At 40.3% G+C, this 16077-nt stretch overlaps 1 protein-coding gene across 3 annotated transcripts in view; it reads left to right on the top strand.

Annotated features, from left to right (window-relative positions):
- DBF4 (DBF4 zinc finger) overlaps positions 1–15536 on the top strand; it is a 45670-nt gene extending 30134 nt beyond the window's left edge. For 2 of the 3 annotated variants that reach the window (XM_038391270.2, XM_038391269.2), the window contains exons 10-13: positions 5310–5441; positions 11969–12083; positions 12780–12904; positions 14329–15536. In XM_038391270.2, the coding sequence (XP_038247198.1) occupies positions 5310–5441; positions 11969–12083; positions 12780–12904; positions 14329–15397 (1441 nt within the window). In that variant the 3' untranslated portion in view covers positions 15398–15536. Of the gene's footprint in view, positions 1–5309; positions 5442–11968; positions 12084–12779; positions 12905–13761 lie in introns of all 3 variants that reach the window. The other variant, XM_038391271.2, reaches the window with a different exon arrangement.
- The last annotated feature ends 541 nt before the right edge of the window (positions 15537–16077 follow it).

The following is a 16077-nucleotide window of genomic DNA, read 5'->3' as shown; positions in this document are numbered from 1 at the left end:
GAGCATAAGCTTTCGTGAGCTACAGCTCACTTCATCGGATGCATTCGGATGCTGTAGCTCACGAAAGCTTATGCTCTAATAAATTTGTTAGTCTCTAAGGTGCCACAAGTACTCCTTTTCTTCATGGGGAAATAGTTTTACTTTGTGTAATGACTCATCCATTCCCAGTCTCTATTCAAGCCTAAGTTAATTGTATCCAGTTTGCAAATTAATTCCAATTCAGCAGTCTCTCGTTGGAGTCTGTTTTTGAAGCTTTTTTGTTGAAGTATAGCCACTCTTAGGTCTGTGATCGAGTGACCAGAGAGATTGAAGTGTTCTCCAACTGGTTTTTGAATGTTATAATTCTTGACGTCTGATTTGTGTCCATTCATTCTTTTACGTAGAGACTGTCCAGTTTGGCCAATGTACATGGCAGAGGGGCATTGCTGGCACATGATGGCATATATCACATTGGTAGATGCGCAGGTGAACGAGCCTCTGATAGTGTGGCTGATGTGATTAGGCCCTATGATGGTATCCCCTGAATAGATATGTGGACAGAGTTGGCAACGGGCTTTGTTGCAAGGATAGGTTCCTGGGTTAGTGGTTCTGTTGTGTGGTATGTGGTTGCTGGTGAGTATTTGCTTCAGATTGGGGGGTTGTCTGTAAGCAAGGACTGGTCTATCTCCCAAGATCTGAGAGAGCGATGGCTCGTCCTTCAGGATAGGTTGTAGATCCTTGATGATGCGTTGGAGGGGTTTTAGTTGGGGGCTGAAGGTGATGGCTAGTGGCGTTCTGTTGTTTTCTTTGTTGGGCCTGTCCTGTAGTAGGTGACTTCTGGGTACTCTTCTGGCTCTGTCAATCTGTTTCTTCACTTCAGCAGGTGGGTACTGTAGTTGTAGGAATGCATGATAGAGATCTTGTAGGTGTTTGTCTCTGTCTGAGGGGTTGGAGCAAATGCGGTTATATCGTAGCGCTTGGCTGTAGATCTTGGTTCTTCACACTACTCTTGGTCATTTGGTCCTTCCAGTCATTGTGCTCACAGTCAGCATCTGTAGAGAACTGGAGGATCTTGCAGAACATATCCCGCCTTGTTTGCCTGATCCAGGTCAGATATTCAGCCGGCATGGAGGGACCACCTCTCAAGCACACCATGCCGGAGGTTGCTGACTAAAACAGATAGATACATAATTAGCTTTACAGACGTAACAAAGGGAAAGAGAAGTCTCAAAACTCCCTTACTCCATAAATACCTTTTTTAAATAAGAAATAATAATAATAATAATAATAATAAATAAATCTTTAATAAAAAATGTTAGCTTTGGAGCACCTCATTGCAGCACTGCTTTGCAGCTCAAGACAAGGTGAGTATGGACTAGTGGGAGGAGGAAATTGTTGCATGGAAGGTTTAGACCAGGGTGGGGAATCTTTTTTTTTTTTTTTTTTTTTTTTTTTTTTTTTTTTTTTTACCCCTGTCGGGGCCATTGACCCACAGGAAAAATCAGTTGGGGGCAACACAAAGCCCCGTTGGGGGGGGGCATAAAGGCTCAGGGCTTTCCCCCGCAGCGGGGCAAGCTGGCGCTTGTGGTTGCAGCCCCATGGGGAAGGAGGGCAGAGGCTTGGGGCTTCCCCAGGCTCTGGAGTGGGGCCAGAAATGAGGGGTTCAAGGTATGGGAGGGAGGTTGGGGTAGGGGATGGGTTGTGGGCTCCAGCTGGGGGTGTGGGCTCTGGAGTGGGGCTGAAGCAGGGTGTTGGGGTGCAGGAGAGGTTCAGGGTGCTGACTCCGGCTTTGCAGCTCTTACCTCACTGTTCCTGGAAGCGGCCAGCATGTCCAGCGGTCAGCCCCTTGGCAGAGGAGCCAGGCAGCTCTGCACTGTGTGCACTGTCCACCCTTGCAGGCACCACTCCTGCAGCTTTCATTGGCCAGTGGGAGCTATGGAGCTGGTGGTGGGAGCAGCACGTGGAGCTTCCCTGATCATCTCTCCACCTAGGGGCTCAGGGACATGCTGCTGGCAAGCCGGTACTCATGGCTCCAGCCTCGGAGGGGGGCGCCAAGGCTCGGGGCTTACAGCCCTCAGCGCGGAGACTTGCTGCAGGCCAAATGAATTGAAGCAGTGGGCCAGATCTGGTCTGCGGGCCGTAGGTTCCTGATCCCTGGTTTAGACGCTGGGAGCCCTTGGGCCTCAGTACAGGGAAAGTGCAAGTTTGAGTGAATCTTGCCAATATTTTCACAGGCAGTGGTGATTTTGGCTGATCTCATGCTCTAGGGTGACAAAGGCACAGAGAACCCAGCTGCTGCTGGTGCCTGAGGCCACCTGGGTCTATATGCTGGTAGCCTGTTTCCGGCAATGGTGCCAGCAGAACTCATCACAGAGTGGCTTGGGAATGTCTCCTATTGCAGTAGAAGAAACAAGGCCACCAGCCCTATAAATGTTTCAGAGAGGATAGCAGAGTATTTCCATGAAAGTTTCATCAAGCTTATTCAAGAGGATAAAATGGACATTCCTGTTCAGATAAACAAAGTACTCCACATGGGGAGAATTTTGGACCCCCTGCCTAGCCTAACAAGCCACCTTTGCCTCCTTTCTTCTAACTCTATCTGAGCACAGAACAGTGATGTGATTGTGTAATTTAGACTGTCATATTTTTCTGAGTTTATTTTCTAACATTTTACAAGTAAAGTGAAGAATGAAAAGTCGGTGCTTTTTTCTCTAAACACGTGAATCAGATGGGCACCATTTTTAAATAGGGAGAAAAGGGAGGTTGTTGTTGCCCTCCATTGCCTTCTGATACGTCTGCCAGAGTTCCTTGGCTTTCACCCAGCATTGCTGCTCATCCCTGTCCTGCCCTAGGTTTAGCGTCGCCTGCACTCCATTGACAGAAATAGGTTGATTTGGCTATGCTTGTTCTGGGAGGTGGTGTTATTGCGTTAATGGTACGGGGTGTTTACATTGGTGGGAGACAAATTAAGGTGTGTATGCATGTAAAACTATGCTGAAACAAGTCAACTTAGGTCGACCTAACTTTGCAGTGTAGACCAGACCACAGAGTAGGGATGGCAGCAGAACAGGGAGAAATTAGGTGACTCCAAATATGTGGAGGCCAGCGGGACGTGGTATGAGACCCCTTAGATGATAGCACATAACAACTATCTCAGTGGCCTGAGCATGTCAGCGTTTTTTCTGGTTGTTGCAGTAACTAAAAAGGATTCTTGGAAAATCTGTCTTGTTTTTCTTAAACAACTGAAAGCCTGACTCTGATGCTTTTCTACCATAACTATTCTAAATAACAGTTGAAATTGTCAAGAGGATATAAGTTCCTTGGGATAGCTCCTCAGCTGGCTTTACGCTGCCACAGGAGCCAGATGTAGCCCGAAAGTGATCTTAAAGAGCCAGTGTAGGATTTTCTCTCCATCAACATAGGGGTAGTGCCAGAGCACATGGCATGCTGCCTGGTCCTTGGCTGGCACAGAAGTCTTATAGGGACTGCTGCAGCAGGTATAACTTTAAAGAAGTCATTACATTGCTCTAAGTTATGCTGATAGCTGTTATGACCCCTAGCCAGCTCTGCACCAGGGAAATGGAAAGGTGACTTGGAACCAACTTTCCTTCCTTTCCTCAGCTATGACAAATATAAGCTTGGCACATCAGAGGATTTGGCCCCCATCCTTCATGCAGTTGAAATATTAAAATGTACCAAACTCCAATTTTAAAAGAAAAGCTATATATTTTTCCAAATGTGAATATTGTGGACCAGATTGTCTCTGAGAGCTGATTTAGTTTCAAATCCTGCAGCTGCAGCACATGTGGTAAAGACTCTGTCGACAGGAGAGAGCTCTCCTGTCGGCATAAAAATATCACCTCTGTGAGTGCCATAAGCTATGTCAGCTGGAGAAACTCTCCCGCTCTCAGAGCACTGTGCATACGAACGCTTATGTTGGTGTGACTTATGTCGCTCGGGGGGAGGAATATTCACACCCGAGTGACATAAGTTTTGCCAACATAGGCTGTAGTGTAGATATAGTCTTAGTCTCAGTCATAAATGTGAGAGTTGGCAAGAAACAAGAAAGCTCAACAAGAAAATGTGAGCTTAGTCAAGTCTGAAAACATAAATGCAGTTGTGCTATAATTTATTTCCCATCTCAATTTGTAATTAGCTTCCATTTTATGCTGGTCCTTGTCTAGTCCAGGCTCACCGGCCAGTCACACATCTGAAGACTTTTTCTGAGCCCTCATAATTTTATAGTGGATCAGAAGGCTCCATAGTTGTGGTAGGGATTTAGCACTAGTGAAAGGGGGAGGGAGGTTGACATGAATTAGGCAAATAAACATGGCAGAGATTGGCAAATAGACAAGGTTATAGTATAGGTGCAGCATAAGAATCTGAATAGAAGAGGAAAGGAAAAGCACAAATAAGCATGGATTTGCCCTTTAGACTGCTATTTTTGAGGCATTGACCTCACAATATATGTAAAGCACCTAAACAGGCTTCTGGCTGTTTACGTAATTTACAAATATCTGTTCATAAAGAGAAAGGGAGATCAAGCAGCTGAGCTGGGCATGCTGCAGGTAGCTGGGTGAGAGCAATGGGTTTCTTCAGACCATTCGGCTTTTATTTGAGATTTGAAAAATTTGAGCTAAAGCCAAATACCAGAATTCCTATTTAATGAAGAACTTCTCTACTCACATATTTAAAATATATTTGAATGTACTTTCAGATTAGGCAACCTTTCTAGATCCAGTAGCTTCAGGCACAGTTCTGTACAGCAATAATTCCCTTAAGTTGTTTATAAAAGTATTTTGTATACATACACGTTCACTGATCTTTCTCCCTCCTTGGAGTTGATTTTTTTTTAAGTTAATAAACTGTAAAATGTGCAAAAGATATAAAATTGATGGGTTTATGTTCAGAAGTGCTATCTGTATTCCTCAGGGACATGAATACACTATTTACCTGAGCAGTTCTTAACTTTGCAATCTACTCTAGCCAGCTCCCAGATTGCATGCAGAGGAGGGACAAAAGCCATCAATGTGATGATATGCATAAAACAGTTATAGCCACCGGAGGCAAATCTTATGATTTGAAAAAAGCAGCAAGTTGAGGGAAGGAAGAAGAAAAATATTTCATAATCTTGTCTGATAGCTAACTGCTTGATATTCATAGGAGGCAATAATAAATTACATGTATATGAGCTGCCAGAAAGAAAAAAAAATAGTAGTATTTTTTGGTTCTTAATGCAAGGGTGTGTTTAATTTGCTAGAAATAGATGTTTTATTGTCTGTATATCAGGTTTGATTATTCTAATAAAACTATTTTCTTGTTTATTACAGCCGTTACAGACCATTTTATCTACAATTATCCAGCTTTCCTGTTCTCAACTATTCTGCACCAAAACCTTATAGTCCATTTGATGTAGATAAGAAGAATGCTAGTGGCCAAAAGCAAACTCAGTCTAAACAAAGGTTTGTTGAGAAAAAATATGGAAATTCCTTCTTCAGTCTCTAAGAAATTGATCCTCTTAGTATTAGTTTACATGGGGCTCTATACAATACCAGTATCTCATTTGTTGAATCTACTGGTAATTTTGTCAGTTTTTCTCTCTCCCTCCTTTTTTGGATGTACGGATGCAGGCATCATAAACATATTGCTGTGGGTCAGTGCAGGCTGTGACACTTCTTCTTTCCACTGTTGATACCTTGCCTCTAAGTACAGCAAGAAATGAATTATCTTGGCTCCTCCGGAGCTGGTCACTTTAACTTGTCACTTGCCAATAAAAAGCTAAAGGTTAACTAAATTTGTTTAAAACTATCATCCTAAGTCATGATGCCCAAACTATGTGATTGTGAATAATGCACTTAATTTACATGTAAACTTAATTTTCTCTAAATAAAACAAAATGTTCCATACCCTAATATTGCTTAAACTTCCTTGAGAGGTGAACAGTGAATACTTACAGTATGAGTATACAGGCAATAAGAATATGCAGTTGATCAGCTTTGTTCTTACCCTGCACTTAAATGGTCACATGCTGTATTTGGCACTCAGGCTGCATGTTGAGTGCTGCGGTTCAAAGTTATGCTTTTTGGCAAATTACATAGGTGATTTTTATCTAATTAAGTATCAGGCTCTGATTCTGACCTTGAACTCCTTCCAACTAGTCATTTAGTCCGCTGGAACTGCTTTATGGCATTGACTTCTAAAATTGATGTTATAGCGTTCACTGTAGTGAATTCTAGAGATAGTGGGCTGAGATGATAACTTCATTCTAAAATTCTCTTTTCCGTTTCTCATAACTTTCTCACTTTGTCCTTTTGGGTTGAAATTTAAATAGTGCACCTATCACTACCTCTTCTAAAATTAAGAGCACAGTCAAAAATCATCTAAATTGACAGTCAGTTATGTTTATTATCTTAATACATAATAGCTTTTGCATTGCCGCAGTCCTTTTTCATGACTCTTGATTGTACACTGCTAGTGGTTCTCTCTGTTTCCCATCTGCTTTGATTGCTGTGCATATGGCTTTGTGAAAAATGAGGCAAGTGAAACACAGCAGAAACATTAGGAGCACTACCAGAAATCCCTACAATGCCCTGATCACTAAAGTTAGCAATAGGAGTATAGAGGTGAGATGGTTGGAAGGCACCCTCCTGGACTTAATACAGGGGTAGGCAACCTATGGCACGTGCGCCAAAGGCGGCACGTGAGCTGATTTTCAGTGGCACTCACACTGCCTGGATCCTGGCCACCAGTCTGGGGAGCTCTGCATTTTAATTTAATTTTAAGTGAAGCTTCTTAAACATTTTAAAAACCTTATTTACTTTACATACAACAATAGTTTAGTTATATATACTATAGACTTCTAGAAAAAGACCTTCTAAAAACATTAAACTGTATTTCTGGCACGCAAAACCTTAAATTAAAGCAAATAAATGAAGACTTGGCACACCACTTCTGAAAGGTTGCCGACCCCTGACTTAATATTTCTCCTTTTAAAAAAAAAAAAAAAAAGAGAGAGAGAGAGAGAGAGTAGTGTGCTTTTTTTTTTTTTTTGGTCAGGAATTAGGGTGGGCAAGGAAGGTATCCTCTGATAGTTATAAACCTCTGGAATTATGCTCTTCTGCTTAATTTTGACTTAGTCTACACTAGGAACTTATGTCCATATAACTGTTGCTCAGAGGTGTGGAAAATCCACACCCCTGAGCAGTGTAGTTATACCAACCTAACCCCTGGTGTAGACAGCGCTATGTCGACATAGCTAGTGCCTGCTGAGGAGGTTGAATACCTACACCAATTGGGAGAAGTTCTCCCCTGGATGTAAGTAATGTCTTCACTAAGTGCTACAGCGATGCAGCTGCAGCACTGTAAGTGTAGATAAGCCCTTAATCTATTTATTTGGTCCTTGTCCCATCTGAGTTCCTAACTAATAATTAAAATTAGAAATAATGATCTCTCTCCCTTCCCAGCCTGAAGGAGAAATAGTTTGATAGGTTGGGCGTTTGTTTGTTTTTAAATCTGAAAGAGAAGAATTTGTTGCAGGAAAGTTGTCAGAAACACTTAGTTCTGAATGCATTAAGGCATGTGGTCATTCTTCTTTTTTCAAATATTGAGTTCCACAGTCTTGTTCCTGGTCATATGTAAGTTCTGCTTACCATGCTCACAAACTTTTCCCAGTAGTTCGACAATTCCATGCTTCCAGTGGAACAGATATATGGTAAAAAAAAAAAAAAAAAAAGATTTTAGAGAAAATATGAGTAGCTAGATCCAGTCCTGTGGAATTTGAACACCGGGAAGAGACATTGAATTGCACTTTGTATTTAGTGGAGAGCCAATGCAGAAAGTAGAGTTCTGAGGTTATATACTCAAGGCAACCTGTTGTGCTAAGCAGACGTATTGCTACGTTTTGTACCAGAAGGAGCTTTTTTAGGGCATGTGGCTTCATTTTTTCATATAATGAATTTCGGCAATCAAGCCTAGAGGTCACGTGTTTGGATTACTGTGACCAAGTCTGAATCAATAGGAAGATGCTGATTTTGGCTAGACGGGGAGATGGTACTGCTCATTTGATATAAAGAAGACAAGACTGGTCTTACTATGAGGCGAACTGAGGCAGCTGCCTCAGGTACCAGACATGGGTGGGGGGGGTGCCACTAGGATCCAGAGTGTAGAAAATTGTGTCTGCTGCTGGTGCATATGTATTCTCTCTGCTCCAGATGCACAGAGATGGTGGAGTGCTGTGCTGGAGAAAGGAGGGCACAAGAGACATAACAGGCAGGCAGGAGAAAAGGTGAGAGGGAATAACAGAAAGCAGCAAGAGCTGCAGGGAGGGAGAGAAGGAGGAGCCTCTTATGTACCTCTCTAGCACTCCCATGAGCCTGGACTGATTAACACCAGCTTCTCAGGGAGCTTCCCGTTTCCTGCTGCTTCCCTGAACCCACTTGAGGAGAACAGTCAGTCAACTGAAGTAGTAATAGCCAGTTAGGCCCTCAAGATGCTGATCTCAAGATCTTCCCTCACTCAGGCCCTGCTACCAGCCTGCTTATTTGTCCCTTTCAATTGAATGTTGAGAGCCACTATAGCTGGACAGAACAGCAATCATGAGTGAAAGAAGAAAACACCCCTCTGGGTCAGCATTCAGAAAAAGAAAGAAAGCAAAGGAAGCTTTTCTATCTAAGCAGGAAGGACCTCACCTGAGATACGTAGACACAAATGTTCACAGTGAGCCTGCAGGCCCCAGTGAGGGTGTGAGTGGTGAGGAAATGCCTGATCTTCCAGTTGGTCAGAGTGCAGGTGACCTGGCAGCTACTGCAGCATCCATATCTCCATCTCAAATGGATGTAACCATGTACATTCCTGAAGAAAAGCGTAGATCACAGTAAAGTGTAGTGGAGGCGCAAGAAACAGCTGCTGCTGAGTTTAGTTCCTTAAGTCTAGATGATCCAGGGCTGTGGACCCACTTGAGCAGTAGCCTGAGGGACTTCCTTGTGCTGCATGGGCCACAGCAAGTGAAAAACTTTGTCCTCCAAAAGACAATGAAAATAGAAGTTTCCATCCAACACGTTACTGGCATGAAATCCCCAATGGTGACAAAGTGTAGAGGCCATGGCTTATGTACTCAAAACCCCAGAATGCTGCATACTGTTTTTGTTGCAAACTCTTCCACTCTAATGTTCCAGCCACATTGGGTTCTAAAGGAACAAAGGCCTGGAAAAATCTGGCATGGCATGAGAAGGCAGCAAATCACCAGAGAACATTCCATAAGTGGAAAGATCTTGAGATGAGACTAAGATTAAAGGCCACCATAGATGATCAGCATCAAGAGAAGATTGCATCAGAGTCTCTTTACTGGCAAAATGTTCTGAAAAGGCTCATTGCCATTGTGAGAATGCTTGCTACCCAAAACCTAGCACTGTGTGGCACTTCAGATCAGGTGTATGTGCCAAACAATGGAAACTTCCTTAAAACTTCCTGATGGCAGAGTTTGATGCTGTACTCCAGCAGCGTATAAGAAGAGTCACCACCCAAGAAATGTACACACACCACTACCTTGGAAAAACTATTCAAAATGAGATTATACAGTTAATGGCAACAAAAGTCAAACAGAAGATTGTGGCAGATCTGAAATCAGCAAGATATTACTCTGTTACTCTGGACTGCACACCTGGCATCAGCCATACGGAACAAATGACTTTAATGGTGCATTTTGTAACAACAACGGAACCTAGTGAAAATGTCCCTGCAATGGTGACTGTCAGAGAGCATTTTCTAGAATTTATTAACGATGATACTACAGGTGCTGGTATGACAAATGTGCTTTTTAAAAAGCTGGAAGATACGGGAATTGAGATAGCTGACATAAGAAGTCAGGGCTACGATAATGGTGCCAACATGAGAGGAAAGAACAGAGAAGTGCAGACACTGATCCGAGAGTTAAACCCTCGAGCTTTTTTTGTCCCATGCAGTTCTCATTCATTGAACTTGGTGGTCATTGATGCAGCATCAGCTTCTAGTGAGACTGCTGAATTTTTTAAATGTAATTCAAAGCATCTATGTATTTTTCTCTGCTTCAACTCACAGATGACAAATTTTGAAGCAACATTTGGGAACATCCTCTCTGAAACTAAAACCACTGAGTGCCACACTATGGGAAAGTCGAGTGGAGGCGATAAAGCCTATCAAGCACCAAATTGGGAAGATAGATGATGCCATTATGGAGGATAATGCTATGACAGGAACTGTTCATGAGACAACTGGCAGGAGTTAATGGAATCACCAAAAACAAACATAACTTTAAATTTCTGTGTGGCTTATTGTTGTGGCATGACCTACTGTTTGAAATAAACGTTGTAAGCAAGAGACTCCAAGGTGTTGATCCTGATATATCTGGAGCAATGAAACAACTGGACAAAGCAAAGTCATAGCTACAGTCTTACCGGACAGATGAGAGATTTCAGAATGTTCTGAAGCGTGCACAGAAGTTGGCAGAGGAACTTCACACTGAAGCTATTTTCCCACCCATTCAAGAATACACTAGTCACCGAAGAAGATGACATTTTGATTCCGAGGCACGGGATAATCCCATAAGAGATCCCAAACAGCAATTCAAAGTTGAATTCTTTAATCCAATGCTAGATGATTCAATACAGTCAACTGAAGAACGTTTCATGCAGCTCAAGGAACACAGCAATATATTTGGTATGTTGCATGATATTCCCGAACTCCTCACTATACCTGAAGAAGACCTACACCAGCAATGTAGGGCACTAGAGACGGTGTTGACACACGATGACGTGATATTGATACGAGTGATTTAGGTGATGAACTGAAAGCCCTTTCAAGATACATTTCAGTAGGATCAACTCCAAAGGCTGTTCTGGAATATACGTGCACAAATAAGATGACCACCCTCTTTCCAAATGCTTTTGTTGCTCTGCGCATATTTCTAATACTTCCTGTAACAGTTGCCAGTAGAGAACACAGCTTCTCCAAGCTGAAGTTAATCAAAACACATCTATGCTCCACAATGACACAGGAGAGGCTGGTTGGTCTTGCAACCATCTCATTAGAGTATGAGTTGGCCCTGGACTTCAGGAAGCAGTTCAAATCTTTGCAACCAAGAAGACATGGAAAGCACCACTTTGATTATTCAAACAGATGATAATGCCAGTGTTTGTTGTGCAGACAAGAAAATGCTGTTCAGGCATTTGAAAGTCAAGTGTTACTTAAAATTTTTGAACAAGGCATTTTAAGTTGTTAGTTCTCCTTTACTGGGGTAGGTAGCATAGCAGTACCATGAGAGGAGTAGAGCAGGAAGAAGGCAGAATTGAGACCTTTCAAAGTTTTGGCCCAAGTGAGGGGGCATGAAGGTGTCATTTGAGCTCCCCACTTCAGGTGCCAAAATGTGGGCCGGCCCTGAAAGAAGATGTGGGGCTGGGTGCTATTAGCCTACTGCTAGTACGGCATTCTTGTCACACCTGCTTCCCAACATGTTCATGTAGCTATTGAAGAATGTGGAGTAGAGAACTGTGCCTTATAGGACTCCACAGGTGAGGGCTCTGGAAGTAGAGGAACAGTTGCTGGAAACAACCCTCTGGGGTTTAATATGAGAAGGATCAGGGGCATTTTACACTTTCAGCCGTTAATACCTAACTCACATAGCACTCTTCATCAATAGACTTCAAAGTGCTTTACAAAAGGAGGTAACTATCATTGTCCCCACTTTGCTTCCCTATGCCTCAGTTCCCCCATCTGTAAAGGGACTTGTCCAAGGTCACCCAGCAGGCCATTGCCAGAGCCTGGAACAGAAGCCAGGTTTCCCGAGTCCTAGTCCAGTATTCTGTCCTCTGAAATGAATCTTTGTTCACTCTGATTTGATTGATCTAAAATGTTTGGTTCTCTTAACATTTGTACCATTTTGTAGTTAGCAAGTTTAAAGGCCCAACTTCATATGGACAGATAACTGACTCTTTACATACAACTTTTGTGCTAACAGAAACAAAACAAATAGTGACCAAGACTGTGGTGGTCCAGTTCAACTTCCTCTAAAGGATAAGAAAAAGAAAGGGTATTGTGAATGTTGTATGAGGAAATATGAAGATCTGCAAACTGTAAGTATATCATAGATTATATGCTCAACCCAGTCTGTTATACGGTGCTTAGAAATGTGGCATCAACATGTAGTTTTCTGCCTAATGGATATTAATTGACTTAATGATATACTCAAAAGTTTTTTTAAAAAAACAGAAATCTTCTCTCTAGTGGAATTTAGTGCTAGCTTGCTGACTACATGAAGGGCCGCTAAGGTTACTTATATTACATCTCAGAAACACGTTCAATAAGAGTTTAGCAACCCTTGCTCTTTTGAATTGCCCATTTATGCACGTTGAGTATTTGAAGCAACTTTATTTTATTTTAGCCATTATGGGAGTGAATGAATGCCTTTGTACCAAATGTTAGTATATTAATATCTAGACTGACCTGCAAAATTAATCGTAAAAAAAGTATCAGAGAGAGACTTTTTTGAAAGCTGCTATTCTGTATAATTAACTTTTGCTGCTCTCGAATAGGAGTCTAAGGACCCAAATCCATACGACCATGTATTTTCATCTTGCTCCTCCTGTAATGCTAAACTCTGTTTGCATGTGCTGTTTACATTATTAATATTGGAGTATTTTCCTGTAGCAGTATACTACTTGTTTCAGAAAGAAGCTACTGTTTTATTTTTAGTGGAGGCATTTTATTTCTATACGGATGTCTGCAGTACAAGATGTCTCATGATTTTTTTTTTTTTTTTTTAATTTCAGCACCTTGAAAGTGAACCACACCAAAACTTTGCACAGAGCACCCAGTATCAAGTTGTGGATGATATAATATCCAAGTTTGTTTATGATTTTGTAGACTACAGAGATGATACACAAAAAATGAAGAGGTAATTCACATTTACTAACTTTAAAAATCACCATAAATGAGTTAGCCAATCAGAGATTTCAAGATGGTGTAGCTTTGGGAATATAAATCTGGTAAAGAACTAATTAATAGTTTTCAATTTTAGATAGGTTTCAGGGTAGCAGCCATGTTAGTCTGTATCTGCAAAAAGAACAGGAGTACTTGTGGCACCTTAGAGACTAACAAATTTATTAGAGCATTCACTGAAACTTATTGCTGTTACACATAAGAGACCTGGTTTTAAAAGAAAAAGTAAGTCTGGTGTACTTCAGCTGTCTTATTTCACTGGGTATATTTGCCAAGTATTCTAGAAAAAAAGAGAACTGTTACAGTGGTACATGTTAACATAGATTATAATTAAGGTTTGTTAACAGTTTATCCATCGTATTTATTTATTTTATTTAGATTTATAATTATACAAAAAAGGCACCTACTTGTTGCTCTATTTCCCTTGGCAGATATGTAGAAAAATACAACTAAAATCAGCAGCTAACCTATTATAACACCAAAAAAGCTCAGCACTCAAATCAAAATCCTCTTCTCCCCATTCCCAGCCCCCATCACCAAAATCACCCCCATCACAACCTCCCTTTGCCAAAGTCTGAGTGAAAAGACAGGATGTACAGTGTGTATTGAACCAAGAATTGGAATAGGTTCCATATGTGAGAATCTTTCAGAGAATGTTCGTCCGTGAATACACACTCTTAAAATAAAAGGACTCCAGCTCAAATCCCTTCACTGATTGCAACTGTGGCAATAATAGAGATTGCTCTATTGTGTTCCCTCAAGGATTCAGGAGATGTGCAAACCCTCTTGTCTTTTTTCTGTCTTTCCTAAAAGTATAATAGAGAAGAATGACATGGAGACACCAGATTTTCCAAGTTGAAGGCAATGGCAAAAGTCTCATTGACTTCAACAAGAGCAGGATCAATCCATTAGTGTTTCCCCTTCTCCTGTTCCTTTTGTGGTTTGGAAATGCTTATTAAGGGTGAAAAGCTAAATCTGATGAAACTGAAAAATTATACAATATTTAATTGCTTTGAGCATGTTATCATTTTGCATCACATTTTTTAACGTGGTCATTGTTTTTAAACGCCGATTACCATTTGTGAATTTGGTTTTGTTTAAACGCAAAGCCATTTTCTTTGAATATTTTAAAAATGATTTAAGAAACTGCAGAAATCATTCTGAATATTGAAGTTTGTATACGGTACGTTCTGATCTTGTGGTAATATAAGTATTTACTAGAGGAAATAAGTTTGTTCTAAGAATAAAGACAGTTTTGTCAATCTTAATATTCGACTCGATACATTTAACAGATTAAGTTTTTGTTAAAGTAATCTGATATCTTTTGTTTCCTTCAAATATTTCTTTTGGATTCTAATGTTGTAAACTGTTTAATTTTAGGACAAAATGTATTATGGGATACTTTTCTCCTGTTATTGGAAACATAACTAAAACAGATGAGCTGAAAGAACGACTAAAAAGACAACACATTTCATTCAACTATTATTCTTGGAAAGATTCTAAAGTGCAGGAATTAAAACAGGATTATCAACATACAAAAGTATCCCAGAGTTTGGTACAAAAACTTAACTCCATTTCTGAATCTGTATGTTCTATTCTTCCTTGTCATCCATCATTTCCTTCCAAAGTAGTAAGTAAGTTCAAAAGTAATGCTGAAAATGGTAAAATAGAAGATTCCTGTGCTTTAAATCTAAAAGAGACTGGTTTATCACCAAACTTCATACAGCTACCTCCCCAGAAAGACAACAAAACATACCTTGAGAACTTATCTGACTTTTATGGGCATTCTAGTAATGAAGTATTTGAACCTGCATTAAATTTAAATATAAAGAATTTTCAAGGAGTGCAAACAAAGTTATATACTCATGGTCATGTCACTGATAGTAGCGAAAAAGACAAAAATACCTCACAGCCAAAACGAAAATTAAATAATCCATTTGTTCTACCAGCAAAATATTTGAAGAAAACAGATGCCAATTCAGCATTTAACAAAAAACAGTTAGATTTTGGTGTGGATAACGATCCACAGAGAGAGCATCATATAGTTCTGAAGACGGAGACGCTATCACATTGTTTTTCTACAAGCAAAGCAACTAGTGAATGTGCTATCAATAGTGCACCCAGTTCACCTTCTAGAAAGCTGCACAGAAAAGTAAAACTTTCCTCAGGAAAAAATAAAAGAGGAAACCGGAAACAGAATATGGAGTTATGTGTAAAGCAAACTGATTTATCTGTTGTTGAAGAAAAGAAAAATGCATGTTGCTCCCCAATGCAGACTCTGGTGGAATTATTTCAGACAAGTGAAGTAAATTCAGATTTTGGGGGTTTTACAAGTTATCCTGAGAAAAACAATTCAAGTTGCCTGAAAGATATTTGGGAAGGACAAAATGCAAATTCTCTGTGGTCATTATTTTCTTCTTCCTCTTCAACCCCATTTATCGGATTTTAATGCTGCTTTATTTAAAACAATGACTTTTGAATAAATTTGCAAACTGATGAGGATTTTATTCATGGAAACTAATTCTTGTATTATAAATTATGTGTTCAAGTTTTGTTATATCAAATATACATGCAAAAACATGAGTAAATCTGAAGAATAAAGATAATCCTGGTGTGCTTTTCTTAAAAAGACAAAAAAAACCAAACCACTTTTTATCACAGCTGATAAATAGGTTATAGCCTAAAATACAATGTGTTTAACTCCAGCTTCTAGCCAAGATCTATATACATCATGTAGCTTATTGTGAATTTCAGACAATAAAAAAACCAATTTATTTGTGTATATACACACAGTATATTTTATTTTTAACAAAGTAGTTGGTTTCTGATTGACTGAAGTTCTTGTTAGATTTGAGTTGTTTTTTCTCTCCTCAGTAAATAGTCATCCATCAGTCTTACTAGCTGGCATAGATTAGAAGGAGAATGGTTCTAGGGTTAAAGTACAGAATTGGCAGTCAGCAGGTCCGTTTTTTATTCTTGACTCCACTACAGACTTTGTCTGACCTTGCACAAGCTCTGTGTCTGTTTTTATATCTATAAAATGGATATAATGCAGCAGGGCTTATTTACAGCTTCAACAGGGATTATTGCAAGGCTTAATTAATTATGTCTGCCTCTTGAGCCTTCATG

The sequence above is a fragment of the Dermochelys coriacea genome, chromosome 2, assembly GCF_009764565.3.
Source record: "Dermochelys coriacea isolate rDerCor1 chromosome 2, rDerCor1.pri.v4, whole genome shotgun sequence".
NCBI lineage: Eukaryota > Metazoa > Chordata > Testudines > Dermochelyidae > Dermochelys > Dermochelys coriacea.
This window is presented reverse-complemented; position numbering and strand designations above follow the sequence as displayed.